Source organism: Nelusetta ayraudi, unplaced genomic scaffold, assembly GCF_046127955.1.
Source record: "Nelusetta ayraudi isolate G7.1 ecotype Tasmania unplaced genomic scaffold, CSIRO-AGI_Nayr_v1 ptg000146l, whole genome shotgun sequence".
In the NCBI taxonomy this organism is placed as follows: domain Eukaryota; kingdom Metazoa; phylum Chordata; class Actinopteri; order Tetraodontiformes; family Monacanthidae; genus Nelusetta; species Nelusetta ayraudi.
In genome coordinates, this window is record NW_027466196.1 from 1646746 (window position 1) to 1666487 (window position 19742).

The window sequence follows — 19742 nt, forward strand, 5'->3', positions numbered from 1 at the left end:
ATGCAAATTAAAAAAAGATTCTGTGATTTTTATTGACATTTTATATCATTTTGATGATTTTTTTTTAAATTCTAAATTCAATTTTGTATGTGTGCAACATGAAGTTATTGATTGTCTAGTATGAAGCTTTGCTTTGTTCCATGTCCAGCTTGTTTGACTCCACTGTTGACTGTTCTATCTGGAGGAAGATTAGTTCAACATCAATGTTGGGCCTGCACTCAGTCAACAAATGGCTGAGTTTACACCGTCCCTGGAAATAAATCAATATTCACATCAAGAAAGTTTGTAATGAATTAGAGGAAACTAAGGGAAAACTTTCAACTCCATAGTGTGTGTGTGTGTGTGTGTGTGTGTGTGTGTCAGAACTCAGGCATTGGTCAGTTGGAGATAAATAATTTAATGATGTCACAAAGGGATGCAGATCACAGAGAAACGGTCACACACAACAATCTGTGACAGGTGAGAGAAAACAGACGACACACACACACACACACGTTAGAAAACAATCGGGGCAGATGGAGAGCTGTGATTAGTTCAACAGTCTGATGAGGTCATGGTGGTTGGTGATGTCACAGTCAGCAGACGTCAGGCTCCGCCCACACTTGGCTGCTCCACAGAGTTGACAACGCCCCTCCCCCTGCTGGTGAGGCTGTGTCACTGCAGTACTGTCACACAAGAGGCTAATACTGTTAGCATTGCAGGCTAACAGTAAGTACACACTCTGCTAACTGTCAATCATACACAAGGTCTGTGTGTGTGTGCGTGAGTTTGTGTGTGTGTGTGTGTGTGTGTGGTCAGGTGGTCTTGCAGTGTGTGTGTGTGTGTGTGTGGTCAGGTGGTCTTGCAGTGTGTGTGTGTGGTCAGGTGGTCTTGCTGTAGTCCTCCACTCCAGTGATTGTGGCCTTGCAGAAGAAGCAGTCCTTGTTGTTCATCAGGTGCTGGTTGATGCAGGCCCTGCACACACACACACACACACACACACACACACACACACAAAATCAATCATCACATGATCCATCACAGGAAAGGGAACCACAGGTGACTTAAGCCCCACCTCCCAGGCTTTCAGTGGGCGGGGCAACACACTACTTGGTGTTTGAATGAGAGGTTGAGGAGAAAGTGAGCGGCGCCACCTGCAGGACTGACAGGTGAGCTGAGTGGGCAAGTTGAGCCTCAAACTGCAGTCAGCTCTCTCTCTCTCTCTCTCTCACTCTAAACTAATAAATCATATATAATTGAGATCAAATAGTTTTCGACACAAATATTAAAAGACAAATCAAACATTTTCATTTAATTTAATAAATTGAATTTTGAATAAATTGGAAGCTTTCTGGATGTCACTGAAACGCCCTCTGGTGGACACCACACGTCACAGCCACAGCTTGGCTGACACTCCGGCTCAGTGTGTGTGTGTGTGTGTGTGTGTGCGTGTGTGTGACTCACTTGCAGGACTTGTGTGAGCAGGGTCTGAAGACCGCAGAGATGGAGTGGGCGTAGCAGATGGGGCAGAGGTCCTCCTCACTGGTGGGCTGCACACACACATCAGTTAGGTTAGAGGGGGCGGGGCCAAGGGAGGTGGGAGGGGCCAGGGGAGAGGACAGAAAGTGAGACTCACGGCGGTGGAGGCGGCGGCCTGCTGCGACTCCTCAGTCAGGAAGGACAACATCTGCTCCACCTTCAGCTTCTCCTCCTGGCTGATATAGTCACTGTCTGTGGAGGAAGAGGAGGAGGAGTCAGCAGGAGAAGCAGGAGGAGGAGGAGTCAGCAAGAGAAGCAGGAGGAGGAAGAGTCAGCAAGAGAAGCAGGAGGAGGAGGAGGAGTCAGCAGGAGAAGCAGGAGGAGGAAGAGTCAGCAGGAGAAGCAGGAGGAGGAGGAGGAGTTAGCAGGAGAGGCAGGAGGAGGAAGAGGAGTTAGCAGGAGAAGCAGGAGGAGGAGTCAGCAGGAGAAGCAGGAGGAGGAGGAGGAGGAGTCAGCAAGAGAAGCAGGAGGAGGAGGAGTCAGCAGGAGAAGCAGGAGGAGGAGGAGTTAGCAGGAGAAGCAGGAGGAGGAGGAGTCAGCAAGAGAAGCAGGAGGAGGAGGAGTCAGCAGGAGAAGCAGGAGGAGGAGGAGTCAGCAGGAGAAGCAGGAGGAGGAGGAGTTAGCAGGAGAAGCAGGAGGAGGAGTCAGCAGGAGAAGCAGGAGGAGGAGGAGGAGGAGGAGTCAGCAAGAGAAGCAGGAGGAGGAGGAGTCAGCAGGAGAAGCAGGAGGAGGAGTCAGCAAGAGAAGCAGGAGGAGGAGGAGTCAGCAAGAGAAGCAGGAGGAGGAAGAGTCAGCAGGAGAAGCAGGAGGAGGAGGAGTCAGCAGGAGAAGCAGGAGGAGGAGGAGTTAGCAGGAGAAGCAGGAGGAGGAGGAGTCAGCAGGAGAAGCAGGAGGAGGAAGAGTCAGCAGGAGAAGCAGGAGGAGGAGGAGTCAGCAAGAGAAGTAGGAGGAGGAAGAGTCAGCAGGAGAAGCAGGAGGTGATGTACAATATGGCAGTGTATTGAGTCCAGCAGGTGGCGCCACTGAGGAGACTGAGGATCAGGCAGCAGCATCACCATGACATCATGAGGGGAACTGACCAATCGGCTGCAGGGAGCACCACGACCTCAGCAGCCAATCAGCAACACACACACACACACACACACACACACACACACACACACACACACACACACACAGACACGCAGCCACGGGGCAGCAGCGCCCCCTGCAGGTGGCCACTCACAGGTGTGCAGGGAGAAGTGTTTCCTGTCGGAGGGTCCGGCGGTGGCGGTGGGCGGAGCCACGGCCAGGGAGGAGGAGGGTGGGCGGGGCATAGCGGTGACCACGGTGGGAGGCTCCGCCCCCTGGGCCAGCAGGTGCTGGATGGAGTGCAGCTGAAAGCAGGGGTCGGCCAGCAGCACCACAGCGGCCCTGGACCGCCTGCAGGGGGAGACACAGAGCACAGCTTCAGCAGGTGTGTGTGTGTGTGTGTGTGTGTGTGTGTGTGTGTGTGTGTGTGTGTGTGTGTGTGCTTCCTGGTGCGTAGCAGCGAGCTAACAAGTGTGTTTACATCAACAAAGCAAAAGTTCATCCTGCACTGAACAGTGACCAGAGACACCTGCTGGCCCCGCCCACCTCATCACTGTCACACACTTCCTGCTGTTGGAAACACTGTGACATCACTTCCTATTTGTGTCCACTAGAGGGCCGGAGCAAAACTCCAGTCTGACTCCGCCCACTGCAGGTTCACTGGCACAAATAGAAGCAGAAAAAGAAGAAAGACGACACAAGCGTCAATACTGAGAGAGAGAGAGGGAAGGAGAGAGAGAGAGAGAGAGAGAGAGAGAGAGAGGGAGAGACAGAGGGAGAGAGAGAGAGAGAGGGAGAGAGAGAGGGAGGGAAGGAGAGAGAGAGAGAGGCAGAGAGAGAGAGGGAGGGAGAGAGAGAGAGAGAGAGAGAGGAAGGGAGAGAGAGAGAGGGAGAGAGAGGGAGAGAGAGGGAGGGAGCATCAGTGAGTGTGTGAGAGACGATCATGTTCCTCCTAATGCTGATAGTAATGGGAAGAGTAGGAGGAGCAAGAAGGGGAGGGGGAGGGGCTGTGAGCGCAGCCCAGCAGCAGTCTCAGCAGACAGAGGAGCCTGAGACTGCAGTCAGCTGAGACTGCTCCTCCTGAGAGGAGCAACCTGGACCTCAGAGGAGCAGCAGGAGCAGAAGGAGGAGCAGGAGGAGCAAAGCTGCCTGTCGAAAAACTATCTGCAGGAGGAGGAGGAGGAGGAGGAGCTGCAGGGGAGGAGCAGGAGGAGCTGAGGGAGGCGCTGCACCTCCTGCGGACTGAGAGACTAAAGTTGTTTGTGTTGTTTGGACCTGCAGCAGCAGCAGCAGCAGCAGCAGGAGTAGGAGGAGGAGTCCCACCACCTCCTCCTACTCCTCCTCCAGGAGCAGCAGCAGAAGGTGAGGCTGCAGTCGGACTGAGCACCATGCTGCCCCCTGCTGGCCGTTCCGCCCTCCTGCAGGCCCTGGGCCTCCTGCTGCTCCTGCCCCGGAGCTCCTCCCCCACCTCCTCCCTAACCTCCACCCCCACCCCCACCCCCACCCCAGTGGGCGGGGCCTCCTGCCTGCTGGCGGCCGACCTGGTGAGCTGTGGTGGGCGGGGCCTGGCGCTGGTCCCGGCCCGGCTTCCCCGCTGGGCCTCCGTCCTGGACCTGAGCCACAACGGGCTGGTGGTTCTGGAGGCGGGCTCACTGTCGGGCCTGGCCCGGCTCCACACGCTGAACCTGGCCCACAACCGGCTGCGCTCCGTCCAGCCCGGCGCCTTCGCCAACGCCTCGGGCGCCCTGCTGCGCCACCTGGACCTGTCGTCCAATCGGCTGGTGGCGCTGGAGGGCGGCGCCTTCCTGGAGCTGGGGGCGGGGCTGGAGGAGCTGCTGCTGTTTGACAACCGGCTGGTGCGGGTGGAGGCGGCGCTGGCCCCGCTGGCGGCGCTGCGCCTGCTCTACCTGGGCCACAACCAGCTGGCGGCGTTCCAGGTGGCGCTGCTGAGGCGCCGCCACGCCCGCCTGGCGCTGCTGGACCTTAGCCACAACCACCTGCGGCGGCTGGACGTGGTGGCGTTGCGCCTCCTGCCGGGGGCGCTGCGCCTCTACCTGCACGCCAATCCGCTGGCGTGCGGCTGCGCCCCCTACAGGCTGCTGCGGCGCTGGCGGGCTGCAGGCGCCGCCGGCGTGACCCACTTCCTGCAGCAGCACGTCTGCCGGCTGCACGGCGCCCCCCCTGGACGCCTGGTGCGCTTCTTCCCAGAGAAGGGGGAGGGGAGGGGCTTCTTCCACAGGTGTGACGATGATGGCGGCGAGGGGGCGTGGCCATGGGAGGAGGAGGAGGAGGAGGAAGGGGAGCTCAGCGTGTCCGTGGGGGCGGGGCAGGCGCTGCTGCTGCACTGCCCCTCCCCCTCCCACCCTGACAGCGGGGGTCAGCTGACCTTCCTGTGGATGTCGCCCCACGAGGAGCTGCTGGCCACGCCCCCCCAGGGTGGCAGCGGGGGCGGGGCCCTCAGGGTCCTGGCCAACGGCAGCCTGCAGATTGTGGCGGCGGCCGCTGAGGATGCTGGGACCTACTGGTGCATGGCGCTGGACCGGCAGCGCCGCCGCAACCACACCTGGGAGGTGAACGTGACGGTGGTGGGGGTGGGGCCGGGGGCGGGGCCGGGGGGTCGGGGCTTCAACACAGGCTGGACCACCCTGCTGGGCTGCCTGGTCAGCCTGCTGCTGCTGCTGCTCTACCTCTACCTCACGCCCTGCCGCTGCAGGCCCCGCCCCCCTGCTGACCCCGCCCCTGACACCACCCACTCCTCCGACCCGGCCCCCCCGCCACCGCCAGGACGGCAGGGCAGCGCCAACAAGCGCGTGGTCTTCCTGGAGCCAGCCAGCGAGAACGTCCGGCCGGGGGCGGGGCCGGGAGGCGGGGCCTGCCGAGGACACCTGGGGCCGGAGCTCATGCTGGGGGCGGAGCCTCAGCAGCTCCAGCCAGGGGGGGCGGAGACAGACTGGCCCGACCGTAACCTGCACTCCCTCACTTCCTCCCAGCACTGACCACGCCCCCAAAAACCCCAAGACCACGCCCATGGCTGCCTGCCGGATGCAACTTAACCACAGTGCACAGTGGAGAACACGCTGACACCAGCCGCCCATCTGCACTGTGACCAATCACAGCAGGGGGGCGGAGTCCAGACTTGAACGCTGCACAGCCCTTTAAAGCACGGCTTGCTTTACTAAAAATGCCTTTAGTCTCTCTCTCACTCACACACACACACACACACACACACACACACACACACACACACACACACACACACACACACACACACACACACCACACACACACACACACACACACACACACAGCTGTCAGCCAGGAACAGGAAGTGCTTTGATGGACCCGCCCCCTACTCATCACATGAGCACTGTCGCCGGGCAGACGTCCAGCACAGAGAAGAGGGGGCGGGGCTTAGTGAATCTACAGTGGGACTGACAGCTGCTATTGGTTGGATGATCTTCACCCCCCCCCCCCCGCCCCCCCCTGTGCTAATAAACCTTTGAACAGCTGCTCCGCCTCCCGAATTCACTCTGTGTGTGTGTGTGTGTGTGTGTGTGTGTGTGTGTGTGTGTGTGTGCGCGTGTGTGACACAGGAACAGAAAGTGACGTAGCCAGGAAGAGGGCAGATGTCGGGGAGGGTGTCAGTCAGAGGGTGGGCGGAGTCAGTAGGCGGGCAAGGTCCTGGGGGCAGAGCTAAAGAGGAGGGTCAGGTGATGTCAGGGCGAGGATGATGAAGCTGAAGATGAAGATGAAGATGAGACAGTGGAAACACTGAGAGACCGCAGAGGAAGTGATGTCATCAGGTCTGAGGCACACCACAGCTTTTAGCACGCTAATGGTAGCACGCTGAAGTTCAGGCGAGGTGACACACACACACACACACACACACACACACACACACACTAAGGTGGTCGACCAATGGGGAGCTGAGCCAGAGACAGAGGACGGGGGGGTGGGGAGGGTGAAGGAGGCGCTGTGAGAAAGGGCAGCAGGTTGTGTGATGATGTGACAGTGGATGGAGTGTGACTGGTCAGAACCAGTTGGGTCTGGACTGGTCACCAGGGTGTTGGTGAGGAGGTCCAGGAGAAGCTGCTGCTGCTGCTGCTGCTCTCAGACTCTCTGCTCACATCTTATTTTTACAAGACCTGACTGGAGGACTGGAGGAGCTTTGGGCTCTGATCCTCCACACACACACACACACACACACACACACACACACACACACACACACACACACACACACACACACACACACACACACACACACACACACACACACACACACACACCTCCTCTGATCCACACTTTTCTATCTTTGGCTGCAGGAGAAACTTGACACGTCCTGAAAAACAATCCTCAGCAGCAGCGGTGGGAGGGGGAGGGGGAGAGGAAGTGGGTGGAAGTGGGGGGGCAGGGTCTCCCCCACACCCCCCCTCCACTCTGTCCGGCTGAGCCGCTAAGCTAATTAGCCCGGGCCTCAATCTAATTTGGGGGGGAAGACAGCAAGCGGCTAATGGACGATAATTAGCAACATCGATCGAGTCCGCTGGAGGAGACCTCCTGCTCCACCTGCTCCTGCTCCTGCTGCTCCTGCTGCTCCTGCTGCTCCTCATGCTCCTGCTGCTCCTGCTGCTCCTCATGCACCTCCTGCTCCTCCTCCTGCTGCTCATCCTGCTGCTCCTCCTGCTGCTCCTCCTCCCTCCTCCTCCTGCTCCTGCTGACTCAGCACTCCTCAGGTGGCCAGTCTTTAAAGACGGAGCTCCAGAGCCAATCAGCTAAAGCCCCCCCCCACCTCTTCTCTCAGCCCCTCCCCCTCACAAGCTCTACAATGGTTCTTCACCTAACTTCCTGTTTCAGTCAGAGCTGACGCAGTCTGACCCCCCCCCCCTGCAGTGCATCATGGGTAGAGAACAGCGTGGTCCTACCCCTGTCTGTGTCCATCCACCAGGACCCGGACCAGGATCCCAGTCACTGCCACCAGTATGGGGTAGTGGTCCACACTCTCCAGACCTGAGGAGAGAGGGGTGTGGCGGGGGGGTGACTTCAGTGCTGAGTGTGTGTGTGTGTGTGTGTGTGTGTGTGTGTGTGTGTGTATGTGTGTGTGTGTGTGTGTATGTGTGTGTGTGTCTACCTGGCAGCCTCAAGTTGACCACCCGGTCAAACAGGTTCTTCTCGGCTGTGACTCGGTTCAACACCTGGTTCAGCAGCTGCAGGACCAAACTAGGATCAGCTGATCGCCCGTGATGACATCATCATGACATCATCGGCTGCACCAATCACGTGTCCTCTCTCACACACACACACACACACACACACACACACACACACACAGATAGACGGACGGCCAGCTGGCCAGAGGTAGGCGGGACTTCCTGTCAGGCCAGCTGGCCGGTGGTGGGCGGGACTTCCTGTCAGACCCACCTGAGCCAGGCGGTGCAGCAGCAGCTCAGCAGAGGGGCGGGACCAGTCCAGGAAGATCTCAGGGACCAGCGTGACCGTCATCTCCAGCACCCGCAGCAGGCTGACGGACAGGTCGAAGCAGGTGGCACACACCTGGAGCACACACACACACACACACACACACACACACACACACACACACACACACACACACACACACACACACACACACACACTCAGAGGCCAGGCTGGAGGAGCAGACCACCTCCACCATACTGTCTCACACCTCCAGCTCAACCCCTCCTTCTACTCTGGACAGGAAGTGAACAACATCAAGAGGAAGTGGGCGGAGTCAGAGTGCAGCAGGTGTGCCGTTACCTTCAGCTGACGAGTGTCCACAAAGTTCCTCTCTGGACGTTCAGCCGCCTGCTGGATCTGTGGAGAGGAGGAGCAGGAGGAGCAGGAGGAGCAGATGTGAGGATGTTGGAGATGCAGCTGGTGTTGGTGAGGTGCTGGGCTCGCAGCGCCCCCTACCTCCTGGATCATGCCGATGAACTCGGAGAAGGCCCAGTTGAGCTGGTTGAGGACGCTGTTGAGGAACGAGGCGCCCATGTCCTTGTCGGAGCTCAGCAGCGCCGCCATGTGTCTCTGCAGCAGCAGTGACGGGCAGGGCTCTGGACCAATCAGAGGAGCGGAACAAGAAGAAGCACCATGAAGCGAGAGGGACGGAGGGAGGGAGGTCTTCACAGGTTCTCACTCAGCTTCCTGCAGCTCAAGAAGATCGACTAATTCTCTCCGCTCGTGATGTCAGCAACAACGGTGACAGACAACAAGACGACAGAAGTTAGGACAGGAAGGGGCGGGGCCAGGAGGGGCGGGGCCAAAGGTCACTAGTGGAGGGGGCGGGAGCACGGCGAACTGGTAGTGATGAGACTGGGTGACCTGACCGCAAACACCGGGCTCACAAAGTCTGCTGGAGGACAAGAGACTTACTTTGGAAACTAGCAACGGACAGGTCTCCTGGAGACCAGCAGGGGGCGTCATGCAGGGCAGCAGAGGAGAAGTCAGTCAGACACAGAGACACAGTCAAAGGAGCAGCAGGAGCAGCTCTGCTTCCTCCAGGAGAACCTTCTGGAAGCTGACCAGGCCCTGAAGCTGCTAGCGCAGCTAGCTCAGCGAGCGGCTAGCTCAGCTAGCTTGGCGGGCCACTAACTCCTCCCGCTACAGGAGCAGCACAGACAGCAGACCCAGGCTGAGGGACTAGAAAACCTTCTCCTTCTCCTTCGGTGGTGGTTGATGATCAAAGCAGGAAACCAGGCGGCGGCGGCGGCGGCGGCGGCGGTGGCGGCGCAGTGTTAAAAATAGCAGCGTTTATTTGTGGACTGCGTCTCCAACATCAAGCACCATGACAGCAGAAAGACATCAGACAGGCAGCGGCAGCCTCTGATTGGCTGCTGCAAAGTTCAGAGTAGGAGCGGGCGGGCGAGTGAGGGGGGCCTGGGAGGGGAGGGGGGGGGGGCGGCACCTACTCTGCAGGCTGGGGAGGTTGGCGTCCTCTGGTTTGGTCTTCAGCAGGTGGGGGAGGCGAGTGTACCTGTAGCCAAAGCCACAGCCCTGCACGCACACACACACACACACACACACACACACACACACACACACACACACACACACACACACACACACTAGGTGAGGAACACAGCAGCACCATCTATGATGATGGTGCAGTACTGCATGCATCCTGGGCTCCAGGAGGCTGAGTGGCAGCTGGTGCCTCCAGGGGGCGGAGCTCCAAGCTGAGTGACAGCTGCTCACCCTCCAGAGGCGGACCAGGATCCAGTTGGTCTGGGCCCAGGGTCTCTGCTCGTAGGGGGCCAGCAGGTTCTTCATCATGGCCACGCGTCTGCAGGGACACACAACAGGTGAGCTCTCACACACACAGTAGCCCCGCCCCCCCCTCCCCAGGCGGAGAGCCTCTCTCAGTGGGCGGGGCTAAGGTGAGTGACACTCACTGCTCCTCGGAGATGCGCTCCACCGCCCTGAGGGATTGTGGGTAGCAGACGTAGCTGGCCAGCGCCTGCATCAGGGAGTCTTTGATGTCTGCAGGGAGACAGGAAGTAGAGGCTGGGTGTGAGTCGTGAGTCAGTGAGTCAGTGAGTCAGTGGGTCAGTGAGTCTTACCTGTTCCAACTATCCTGGGGTCTGCAAAGTGTTTGGCCAGGATGGCAGCCAGGTTGGTCAGCGTCTCCTCGTAGCCTGCACACACACACACACACACACACACACACACACACACACACACACACACACACACACACACACACACACACAGATCCAGTCCAGTCCAGTGTGAGGGTGTGAGGGTGTGAGGGTGTGTGTGTGAGTGTCCACCTGGCAGCTGGTCCATGCAGTGGGCGGGGCTGAAGTAGTTCTTGAGGGCGCTGTAGGCGTTGATGGCCACGTTGAGGTAGAACTCTGGAGTGAAGGCGAACAGACAGCCGGTGGCGTCCGAGCGCTGGATGGTCCGCACGCACACACACAGCAGCCAATAGACATCCAGCATCTTGTCCTGGCAACAGTCACATGACCACGTCAGCAGGAGTGGGTGGGGGGGGGGACATGGAGGAGGAGGGGGAGGAGAAGGAACAGTAGCTGCAACATGGGAAGGAGGTGCAGGAGAAGCGAGAGGTGCAAGAGGTCCGGGAGGAGAGGGAGGTGCAGAAGGAGGAGCAGGAGGAGGAGGTGCAGTAGGAGCAGCAGGAGGTGCATGAGGAGCAGTAGCAGCAGCAGGAGGAGGAGCAGCAGGAGGTGCAGCAGGAGGAGCAGACCTTGGAGTAGATGGTGGCGTTGATCCAGGCCAGCCTCCTGCTCAGGTGGTTGAGCTTCTCAGCAAACACCTTGTGGCTCTTCTGGAGCTCGTCCAGGATGTCTGCTCTCTGCAGGGGGCGGGACTTCCTGTCAGCTCCAGGGCCACACACGCACACACACACACACTGAGTGGAGTGAGACAGGAAGTGAGCGACTCACCCTGGGGGGGCAGCGGGAGATCTTCTCCTCCGTGTCCTTCAGGGCCACGGCGTACTCGTGCACGTCGTCCGCCACCACCACCATCTGGAGGACACCACAGGACACGCCCCCTCAGCCAACCAGCCAGCCAATCAGAGGCCAAGCCCCGCCCCCTCCCGGCACTGACCTTGCCCAGCTGCTGGTGGACGCTCAGGTTGTACATCATCACCACGCCGTCCACCAGCTCCAGCAGGGACTTGTCCCCAAAGCTCTGCTCTGATTGGTCCAGGGGCCGGCCCAGCAGGAGGCCGTCAGCACCGGGCCCGCCCTCGACTGCACACACACACACACACACACACACACACACACACACACACACACACACACACACAGAGGCTGAGAGGTGTGGTTGGTGGTGGTGGTGCTGCCACCTGCTGGCCGAGGTCACTCACTGTCCTCCTCGGTGCGCTGCTCCACAGCCAGGGTGCGAACCTTGACCTTGTCTGGCTGGGTCAGAGGTCGTCGGGGGGTCATGAGGCTGACGGCGGCCGTGCTGAGGAAGCGGTTGGCTCGGCCCAGAGTGGGGGAGCTCAGCCAGCTGGGCCGGGCCAGAGCCCCGCCCATCGCCACCGCTCCAAACGGCCTCTGGGGGGCAGCACAGCGCACACACCACACTCAGCTCCTAGTGGTCAGGTCCGGTCAGTCAGGAGGGGTCAGGAGGGGTCAGGAGGGGTCAGGTGAGGTCAGGTGGGGTCAGGAGAGGCCAGGTGGGGTCAGGTGGGGGTCAGGAGAGGTCAAGTGAGGTCGGGTGAGGTCAGGTGAGGTCAGGTGAGGTCAGGAGGGGTCAAGTGAGGTCAGGTGAGGTCATGTTGGGTCAAGTGAGGTCAGGTGAGGTCAGGTGGGGTCAGGAGGGGTCAAGTGAAGTCAGGTGAGGTCAGGTGGGGTCAGGTGGGGTCAGGTGAGGTCAGGAGGGGTCAAGTGAGGTCAGGTGAGGTCAGGTGGGGTCACCTGTGCAGCGCCGCTCTCCTCGTCCTCGTCCAGGTCGTCCATGGAGGAGGCCTGGATCTCCGCTGGGTCGATGATGATGTTGGCTTTACTGGCCAGGTCATCTGCAGGAGGAGCAGGAGCAGGAGGAGGAGGAGCAATATATCCCATCATGCATTGCGCTCACGCTGAATCACAGGTCAAAAGTGTTCTATTGGTCCACGTAGGAAAACACTGAGGTTTCTCTGGACTGTGACAACATTCCTGTGTATATTTAATAATCAACGTAAGCATCACTACCTGCTGACGGGACGTTTTGATAATGAGACCGCGATGATGTCACCAAGGGCGCCTAGAGCGTCTGTGTGGCCAACGAGTGGCTCTACAGTACAATGGGTCCAGTGAGCCGCCAGCAGGGGGAGCCGGTGGGTCCCAGCCCCTGACTGATCAGCGCCCCCTGCTGGAGCTCAGCTGCAGCCACAGCTCCACAGTGCCACCTACCCTTCAGGGTCTTCTTCAGGTGGGACAGCAGCCCCCCCAGCCTCTGCAGGTCAAAGTAGTCCACCTTCCCGTTGTAGAAAAGCTGCGGGGGCACGTAGGCCTCTGCAGGAGGAAGACAGGGGGCGCCGGTGAGAAGGTGGAGGACCCAGGTCAGAGGAGTGGGAGAGGGGTGGGGGGGGCGGTACCTTCACTGCTGACGCTGCCTGGAAACTTCCGGGCTCCTTCGTCCCAGCACTGCCTGACAGCGGCCACCAGGCGGTGCAGGAAGCACACCATGTACTCTGGAGGACACAGAGCTGTGGGGTGCTGCGCACACACACACACACACACACACACACACACACACACACACACACACACACACACACACACACACACACCTGGACTCAGCAGGGCCCCCTGGTGGTCGGCTGCAGACTGACAGCTACAGTCAGGTTGTCTGCACCGTCCAGGCGTGGGGCCCAGTAAGAGGTCATGTGACTCACCCCTCTGTTGCTGGCGTTCTCCTGCAGGAACTTGCGGAACTTGTTGAGGAAGATGTAGCGAGAGGCCTCGCCCTGAAACACACACACACACCTGTGGTTAACAGGCCACGCCCCTCCAGGGTGTCCCCTCCCTGCGGTCACCCACCGTGGACTTGTCCTTGTTGTTGAGCAGCAGCTTGAGGATCTGAACCTGCAGCTCCTCCACCACTGAGGAGGACACGAGGAGAGCAGGCAGTGAGAAGAACTGCTGAGGACCTTCTGATGGATCCAACACCCTAGAACCCTGCTCCTGGTGGTGACCACGGTGACCTTTGACCCCGGCCTCACCTTCAATCCTCTTCTTCAGCCGCTGACAACCTCTCTCATAGGCCCGGCGCCTCAGTCGCTCATCAGCGCTCTCATCGGCTGGCTCCCGCTCGTCCTTCCCCTGGGAGAGAGGGGGGGGGGGGGGGTAGAAGAGAGGGGGAGGGGGGGATAGAAGAGAGAGAGGGAGGTGGGGACAGAGAGGAAGAGAGATACACAGTGAGGAAAACAGACTCCTCCACCTCCTCCTGCTCCTCCTCTTGCTCCTCCTCTCACCTCCTTGTCGAAGTGGGTGGGCCACCAGGTGGTGAGGATGAGCTCCTCTAGCCCCGCCTCTTTCACCCTCAGTGGGGTCTTGATGTAGAAGAAGACCACCGAGCGCAGGACGTCAAAAGTGGGCGAGTTGAGGAAAACCAGAGAGAGGGGGGAGGCTAGCAGACAGTGGGTGGGGCGAACAGAGAGTGGGCGGGGCTAATAGAGCCACAGACAGACAGGTGTCAGAGCAACTGAAGGATATAGGACGTTGTTGAGCAGGTACTTCCTGGACTTCTCATGGTGCAGGATGGCCGTGGTCAGACGCAGGTAGTGGATCTGGAAGACAGGTGAGAGTCAGACAGACAGTCAGACAGTCAGTCAGTCAGACAGACAGTCAGAAAGACAGACAGACAGTCAGAAAGACAGTCAGTCAGACAGACAGACAGACAGTCAGTCAGTCAGACAGTCAGAAAGACAGACAGACAGTCAGTCAGTCAGAAAGACAGACAGAAAGACAGACAGTCAGACAGTCAGACAGACAGTCAGAAAGACAGACAGACAGTCAGACAGTCAGACAGACAGACAGACAGTCAGTCAGACAGTCAGAAAGACAGTCAGAAAGACAGACAGACAGACAGACAGTCAGACAGACAGTCAGTCAGTCAGAAAGACAGTCAGAAAGACAGACAGTCAGAAAGACAGACAGGCAGTCAGACAGACAGACAGACAGACAGGTGGGCGGTGCTACCTGGAAGCCCAGGTCAGGGATGATGGGGGAGAAGCGGTAGGCCCTCAGCAGTGACATCATCAGCTGCTTCAGACACTCGTTCACCTCGTAGTCCTGCACACACACAGCCAGTCACACCCTGAGGGTCTGTGTGTGTGTGTGTGTGTGTGTGTGTGTGTGTGTGCGTGCGTGTGTGCGTGCGTGTGTGTGTGCGTGTGTGTGTGTGCGTGTGTGTGTGTGTGCTGCACCTCCATGAGCAGCCAGAAGAGGTCGAGCAGCTGCTGGATCAGCGGGTGTTCGTCCACGGAGCCGCCGCCCTCCAGGATGCCCAGCAGGAAGTTCATCAGCACGTCCTCCACCAGGTACACCTTGCACTGCAACACCAGCAGCAGCAGTGCCACCTTCAGACCACTCAACCACTCACCCAGCAGCCGCTCGCAACAATTCCTTCCTCAAACTCCCTCCTGACATGGTGAATATTATCTGAGGTGCCAGCTGTGTCCAGCTGTGTCCAGCTGTGTGAAGGCACTGACACTCCTCCACACTACACCTGGACAACTGCATCCAACAACCATGATAATAATATAACAATAATATTACAATATCTTTAGTCACCTGCTGGCCACTTCTATGCTCCTGTTTCAATGATTAGGAAAAATAATCAAACAACCCCTGAGGTGGTGAGCAGTACCGCAGCCAGCCACCAGGGGGCCGGCTGCTCCTCCTCACCATGAGCGGAGCAAAGTGGTTGAAGATGTGAGCCAGAGTGATGAGGACGGTGGGGTCGCCCTGCAGCCTCCAGAGGGCGCTGTCCTTCTCCAGCAGCCTCTCCTCCTGGGGGGGGGGGGCAGGGGGGAGACGGGTGAGACGGCAGGTGAGGCTGGCGGTGACATCACGGCTGCCTCTGGAGCTCACCTGGAGGTCGATGGAGGTGGAGAGGACGTTCTTGATGAAGCCCAGCAGCTTGTGGGCCTTCAGCAGCTCAGCGGTGGGAGGGTCCTGCAGGGGGAGGTACCCTTCCACTGGGTACGTGAGGGGGGAGGAGTCAAGGAGCAATCAGCCTCCGAGGAGGAGAGTGTAGAGAGGGAGAAGAGGAGCGGAAGGAGCAGCAGGAGGAGAAGAAGGAGGCCTAGCTCTGCTGCTGATTGGCCAGCTGGCTGGCTGACTAGCTGTGGGCGGGCTGTAGTCAGGCTCCGCCCAGCAGCTGCAGGTGGAGGATATCTGAGGGGTCTGCTGCCAAAGTTGAAGGCCACCGACTCCTTGAAGGACAAACTGATGGCCGGGAAGTAGGCCACACCTGGACCGGTCCTGATGCTGCTGAAGGCCGTCCCCAGAGACTGGCCGTTCCTACACACACACACACACACACACACACACACACACACACACACACACACACACACACACACACAGGCGGCAGGTGGTGGTCAGCCCTGGGCCCACAGCTGAGCTGCTACCTGCTGATGATGATGCTCCTCACTCACAGGCAGAAGGTGATGGTTCCCTCGTCCAGGTCCAGCAGACAGCTGACAATGTCTCCTGCTGCCCAGGACTGAGGAGGACAAGCAGTCAGTGACACACACACACACACACACACACACACACACACACACACACACACACACCTTTCCATAGTTGGTGGTGGTCACGTTCCACTTCCTCACTCGGTTCCCATCGTAGGCGTAGGAGTCAGGAGTGTCTCCAACACCCTCCTGCTCGACACACACACACACACACACACACACACACACACACACACACACACACACACACACACACGGTCAGTCAGGGCAGCCGCCGCAGCAGGCAGGGCAGGTCAAAGGTCAAAGGTCACCTCCTGGTTGAAGCGGCAGTTGAGGGTACACCAGCCAATCTGCATCAGACCCTGAGAGGAGATCAGCACCTCGTAGGCCCACTTCCCTGGACACACACACACACACACACACACACACACACACACACACACACACACACACACACACACACACACACACACAGTGAGCACTTCCAGTGGACAGCATCCTCATGATGATGATGATGGCGATGATGATGAAGGTTTACCTTTGTAGACACAGGTGGTGGCTCTGATGGAGCTGAAGTTGCTGTGACCGATGACCTGGAATCACAAGTGACAGGAGTGTTTCAGTGTGTCTCCCCCTGCTGGTGGTGTGCAGCAGTGTTTCAATGTGTCTCCCCCTGCTGGTGGTGTGCAGCAGTGTTTCAATGTGTCGCCCCCTGCTGGTGGTGTGCAGCAGGTGAGTGTGTCTCCCCCTGCTGGTGGTGTGCAGCAGTGTTTCAATGTGTCGCCCCCTGCTGGTGGTGTGCAGCAGTGTTCCAGTGTGTCTCCCCCTGCTGGTGGTGACAGCAGTGACAGCAGGCGCTCTCACCCCCAGGAGGTCGTCGTCCACAAACAGCAGCCCCTCGAAGCCGCTGGTGTGGTCCAGGACCACCGGCTGGGGGCCCAGACGACCTTCCACCGCCTCATCTGCACACACAGCAAGGACACAGCAGTCAGCAGGGGGCACCGGAGCCACACCAAGTCTCCGGCACTACCGCAGTCGGCCACCAGGGGGAGCCAGGCGGTACCTCTGCCTTCTTCAGGGGCGTCGTCCTCAGACAGCAGCTTCTCCAGGTGGGCGCCCACATCCTGGAAACCCAAGGGCTTCCTGCGCCGGGGGAGGTCAGAGGAGAGGGGGCGGAGTCCGGGGAGAGGGGGCGGAGTCAGAGTCACAGCAGGAAGTGACAGCAGTGTTTTGACCTGCTGACTGCTGAGTTAATCTGGGAGGGTCTAAGATTAGCTGCTGGAGGAAACCTGATGCTGAGGTCACACACACACACACACACACACACACACACACACACACACACACACACACACACACACACACACACACACACACACACACACATTCCTTCCAGCCCTCGTTGGGCCTCTCAGATAAAAGTGACTCTTGCTGCCCTTCACACACTTCCCAGCTCTACCTGCAGCCTCACGGTGGCGCTGCGGTGCCCGCTGCCACCAGCCGTGAGGGGAAGACCGCCTCCACCTCCTCACCTGAGCGACGCGTGTGCAGGTCCCTGATTGGCCGAGGGAAACACCTGGTGCAGGTAGTCGCTCAGCAGCTTCTCGTTCACGATACCTGGAATGATTTGAGAGTCAAGCAGCAGAGTGACCTGGAGTGACCCCAGTTTGACCTGGAGTGACCCCAGCCTGGCCTGCAGTGACCCCAAGGGTTAACTACAGTGTCTGCCCATCTGAAGTGGAGTAAATGTGTGTATAAGTGCACTACATGTACCTACATGCAGTACTTGTACATGCATGTGTACTAGAGATATCCTACAGGTATGCAGTACAGGTGTACAGCAGGTTCACTACAGGTGACCACGCTAGTCTGGGATGTAGCAGAATGAATTCTGTTGGTTTGCTGTGAGTGACCGAGTGTCCAGGTGTGTATCCAGGTGTGTAACCAGGTGTGTAACCAGGTGTGTATTCAGGTGTGTAACCAGGTGTGTACAGGTGTGTATCCAGATCTATCTAGGTGTGTATCCAGGTGTATCTAGGTGTGTATCCAGGTGTATCCAGGTGTGTAACCAGGTGTGTATCCAGGTGTATCTAGGTGTGTATCCAGGTATGTAACCAGGTGTGTAACCAGGTGTGTAACCAGATGTATCTAGGTGTGTATCCAGGTGTGTAACCAGGTGTGTATCCAGGTGTATCTAGGTGTGTATCCAGGTGTGTAACCAGGTGTGTAACCAGGTGTGTACAGGTGTGTAACCAGGTGTGTATCCAGGTGTGTACAGGTGTGTATCCAGGTGTATCTAGGTGTGTAACCAGGTGTGTAACCAGGTGTGTATCCAGGTGTGTATCCAGGTGTGTATCCAGGTGTGTACAGGTGTGTATCCAGGTGTGTATCCAGCTGTGTGCAGCTACCTGTGGCTCTGGGCTTGTCGCTGTCCGAGGCCAGGCGGTAGTTGCGGCGGCTCAGAGCCGTGCCGCCTCCTTTGGAGCTCATCCTGCTCACTCACCTGGGAGAGGGGGCGGGGCTTTAATCCAGGACCAATCACAGACCACTGCAACACTGTGTGTGTGTACTAATTGAACGCTAACAAACTAAACATTACTAGATAGTACTGCTACTACTAGTTCATTACACACAGTACACTAGATATTACTAACTGAATACTAGTTCACTACGCACCACTAACTAAACACCAGAACAGCAGATACTACAAGTTAACACTAACACACACTAACAAACATTGCTGGATAAATACTCGTTCATTACACACTAGTAGTTCAACTGCAGTACACTGGATGGGACTATGAAGATACCAGTTCATCAAACACTACTAGTCGAGTGGAACTTCGAGGTACTTTGATGCGGTTGATGTGACGTAGTCAGTGAACCAGTCAGTCAGTCAGTCAGTCAGTCAGTGAACCAGTCAGTCAGTGAACCAGTCAGTCAGTCACATCAGGGGCTGTTTAGCATCCAAGCTAGCGGTGATTAGCCGACCGGTCTCCTCTCGACCCCCCACCTCGTTCTCCCCTCCCGACCCACCTCCAACCCGGCGCGCGCGCGCACACACACACACACACACAGAGCGGGTCGACAGTGTCTCGGTTTCCTCCTCTGGTGAACGACAACAGCTACGACAACAACTAGGACAGCAACAACACAACCGTGTGTTGACAGCCTCCGTCTCTCTCTGCGGTGCCTCGACGCTCGAAGCTAAGTTAGCATGCTAACACAGCCAGTGTGTGGCTAACTGGGGCTACGGCTCAGTGACAGCGCCACCTACCGCTTGATTCTCACTGCAGCTGGTCGAGTCACAGCCGGGAGTGAAGCCTCGGTTCGACGTGGGTCCGCTGGGCAGCAGCAGCAGCAGCAGCAGCGAGATTTCTTCAGCACAACCGAGCGATCACAACAAGTCTTCTGTCACCGCCTCTATGGCTACGGGGCGCCGCGAGGATCAAACTCACTGGGAAAATACGCTGTGGGGAAAATGCGAAATACAAAAATGCGAACTACAAACCGGCCTCCGTCCCAAAACACAACACCTACACAAACAGTTTATTTCAGTAATCTCTGATTGCCCGTTTATTTGTTCAGTGAGATTAAAATTGAGCTAAAAAAACACACTTCCCCCACTAGAGGGCGCTGTAGTATCTGCTGTAATAGCTGTGTCTCAGAAGTCTTGAAACGTCACTTCCTGTCCCTCTGCCTGAGCCCCAGTTTGGCCTCTTCACACCAGCACAGGTCAGGTTGTGGGTTCCATTCCTGGCTGGCTGCTCAACCAATGAGGCGCTCCACTGCTGAGGGGGAGGGGCCACAGGCTGTGGTTTCCACTCCTTCATCCACTCTGCTGCAGCTTCCTGTTCCTCACCTGGACCCCTGTTGGTGAGTCTGCCCTCTGGTTGGCTGACACTCTTCCCACGTTGCAGCCAAGACCAGGTGGCTAACACGTTAGGTAGGAGGCGCTGCTTCTGGGCCT

The 19742-nt window shown here is 58.1% G+C and overlaps 2 protein-coding genes and 1 long non-coding RNA gene across 3 annotated transcripts in view; 2 read left to right on the forward strand and 1 right to left on the reverse strand.

Annotated features, from left to right (window-relative positions):
• The window catches only part of LOC142879858 (uncharacterized), a 54186-nt gene extending 40168 nt beyond the window's left edge, over nucleotides 1–14018 (forward strand). Inside the window, exon 3 of the long non-coding RNA XR_012925354.1 lies at nucleotides 13997–14018. This is a non-coding gene — a long non-coding RNA (uncharacterized LOC142879858). The remainder of the gene's footprint in view (nucleotides 1–13996) is intronic.
• rnf123 (ring finger protein 123) lies at nucleotides 378–19234 on the reverse strand. The gene is made up of 41 exons (XM_076013380.1): nucleotides 19050–19234; nucleotides 18181–18275; nucleotides 17305–17389; nucleotides 16836–16915; nucleotides 16637–16734; nucleotides 16311–16365; nucleotides 16084–16169; nucleotides 15875–15961; nucleotides 15734–15801; nucleotides 15471–15596; nucleotides 15165–15279; nucleotides 14979–15083; nucleotides 14498–14623; nucleotides 14271–14363; nucleotides 13785–13858; nucleotides 13544–13661; nucleotides 13292–13391; nucleotides 13110–13171; nucleotides 12965–13036; nucleotides 12665–12785; nucleotides 12480–12581; nucleotides 12003–12103; nucleotides 11447–11639; nucleotides 11182–11327; nucleotides 11016–11099; nucleotides 10817–10924; nucleotides 10380–10557; nucleotides 10170–10244; nucleotides 10002–10089; nucleotides 9805–9892; nucleotides 9519–9603; nucleotides 8983–9009; nucleotides 8524–8663; nucleotides 8368–8424; nucleotides 8011–8142; nucleotides 7721–7796; nucleotides 7515–7599; nucleotides 2744–2940; nucleotides 1616–1710; nucleotides 1444–1529; nucleotides 378–954 (listed from the first exon to the last, which is right to left on the reverse strand). Exons 2-41 carry the CDS (start codon nucleotides 18260–18262, stop codon nucleotides 861–863), a joined length of 3990 nt encoding a protein of 1329 aa, XP_075869495.1. The 5' UTR covers nucleotides 18263–18275; nucleotides 19050–19234; the 3' UTR covers nucleotides 378–860.
• Nucleotides 3783–5585, forward strand: LOC142879805 (amphoterin-induced protein 3-like). Its single transcript, XM_076013286.1, has 2 exons — nucleotides 3783–4828; nucleotides 4937–5585. Exons 1-2 carry the CDS (start codon nucleotides 3978–3980, stop codon nucleotides 5583–5585), a joined length of 1500 nt encoding a protein of 499 aa, XP_075869401.1. The 5' UTR covers nucleotides 3783–3977.
• Nucleotides 19235–19742: the final 508 nt, after the last annotated feature.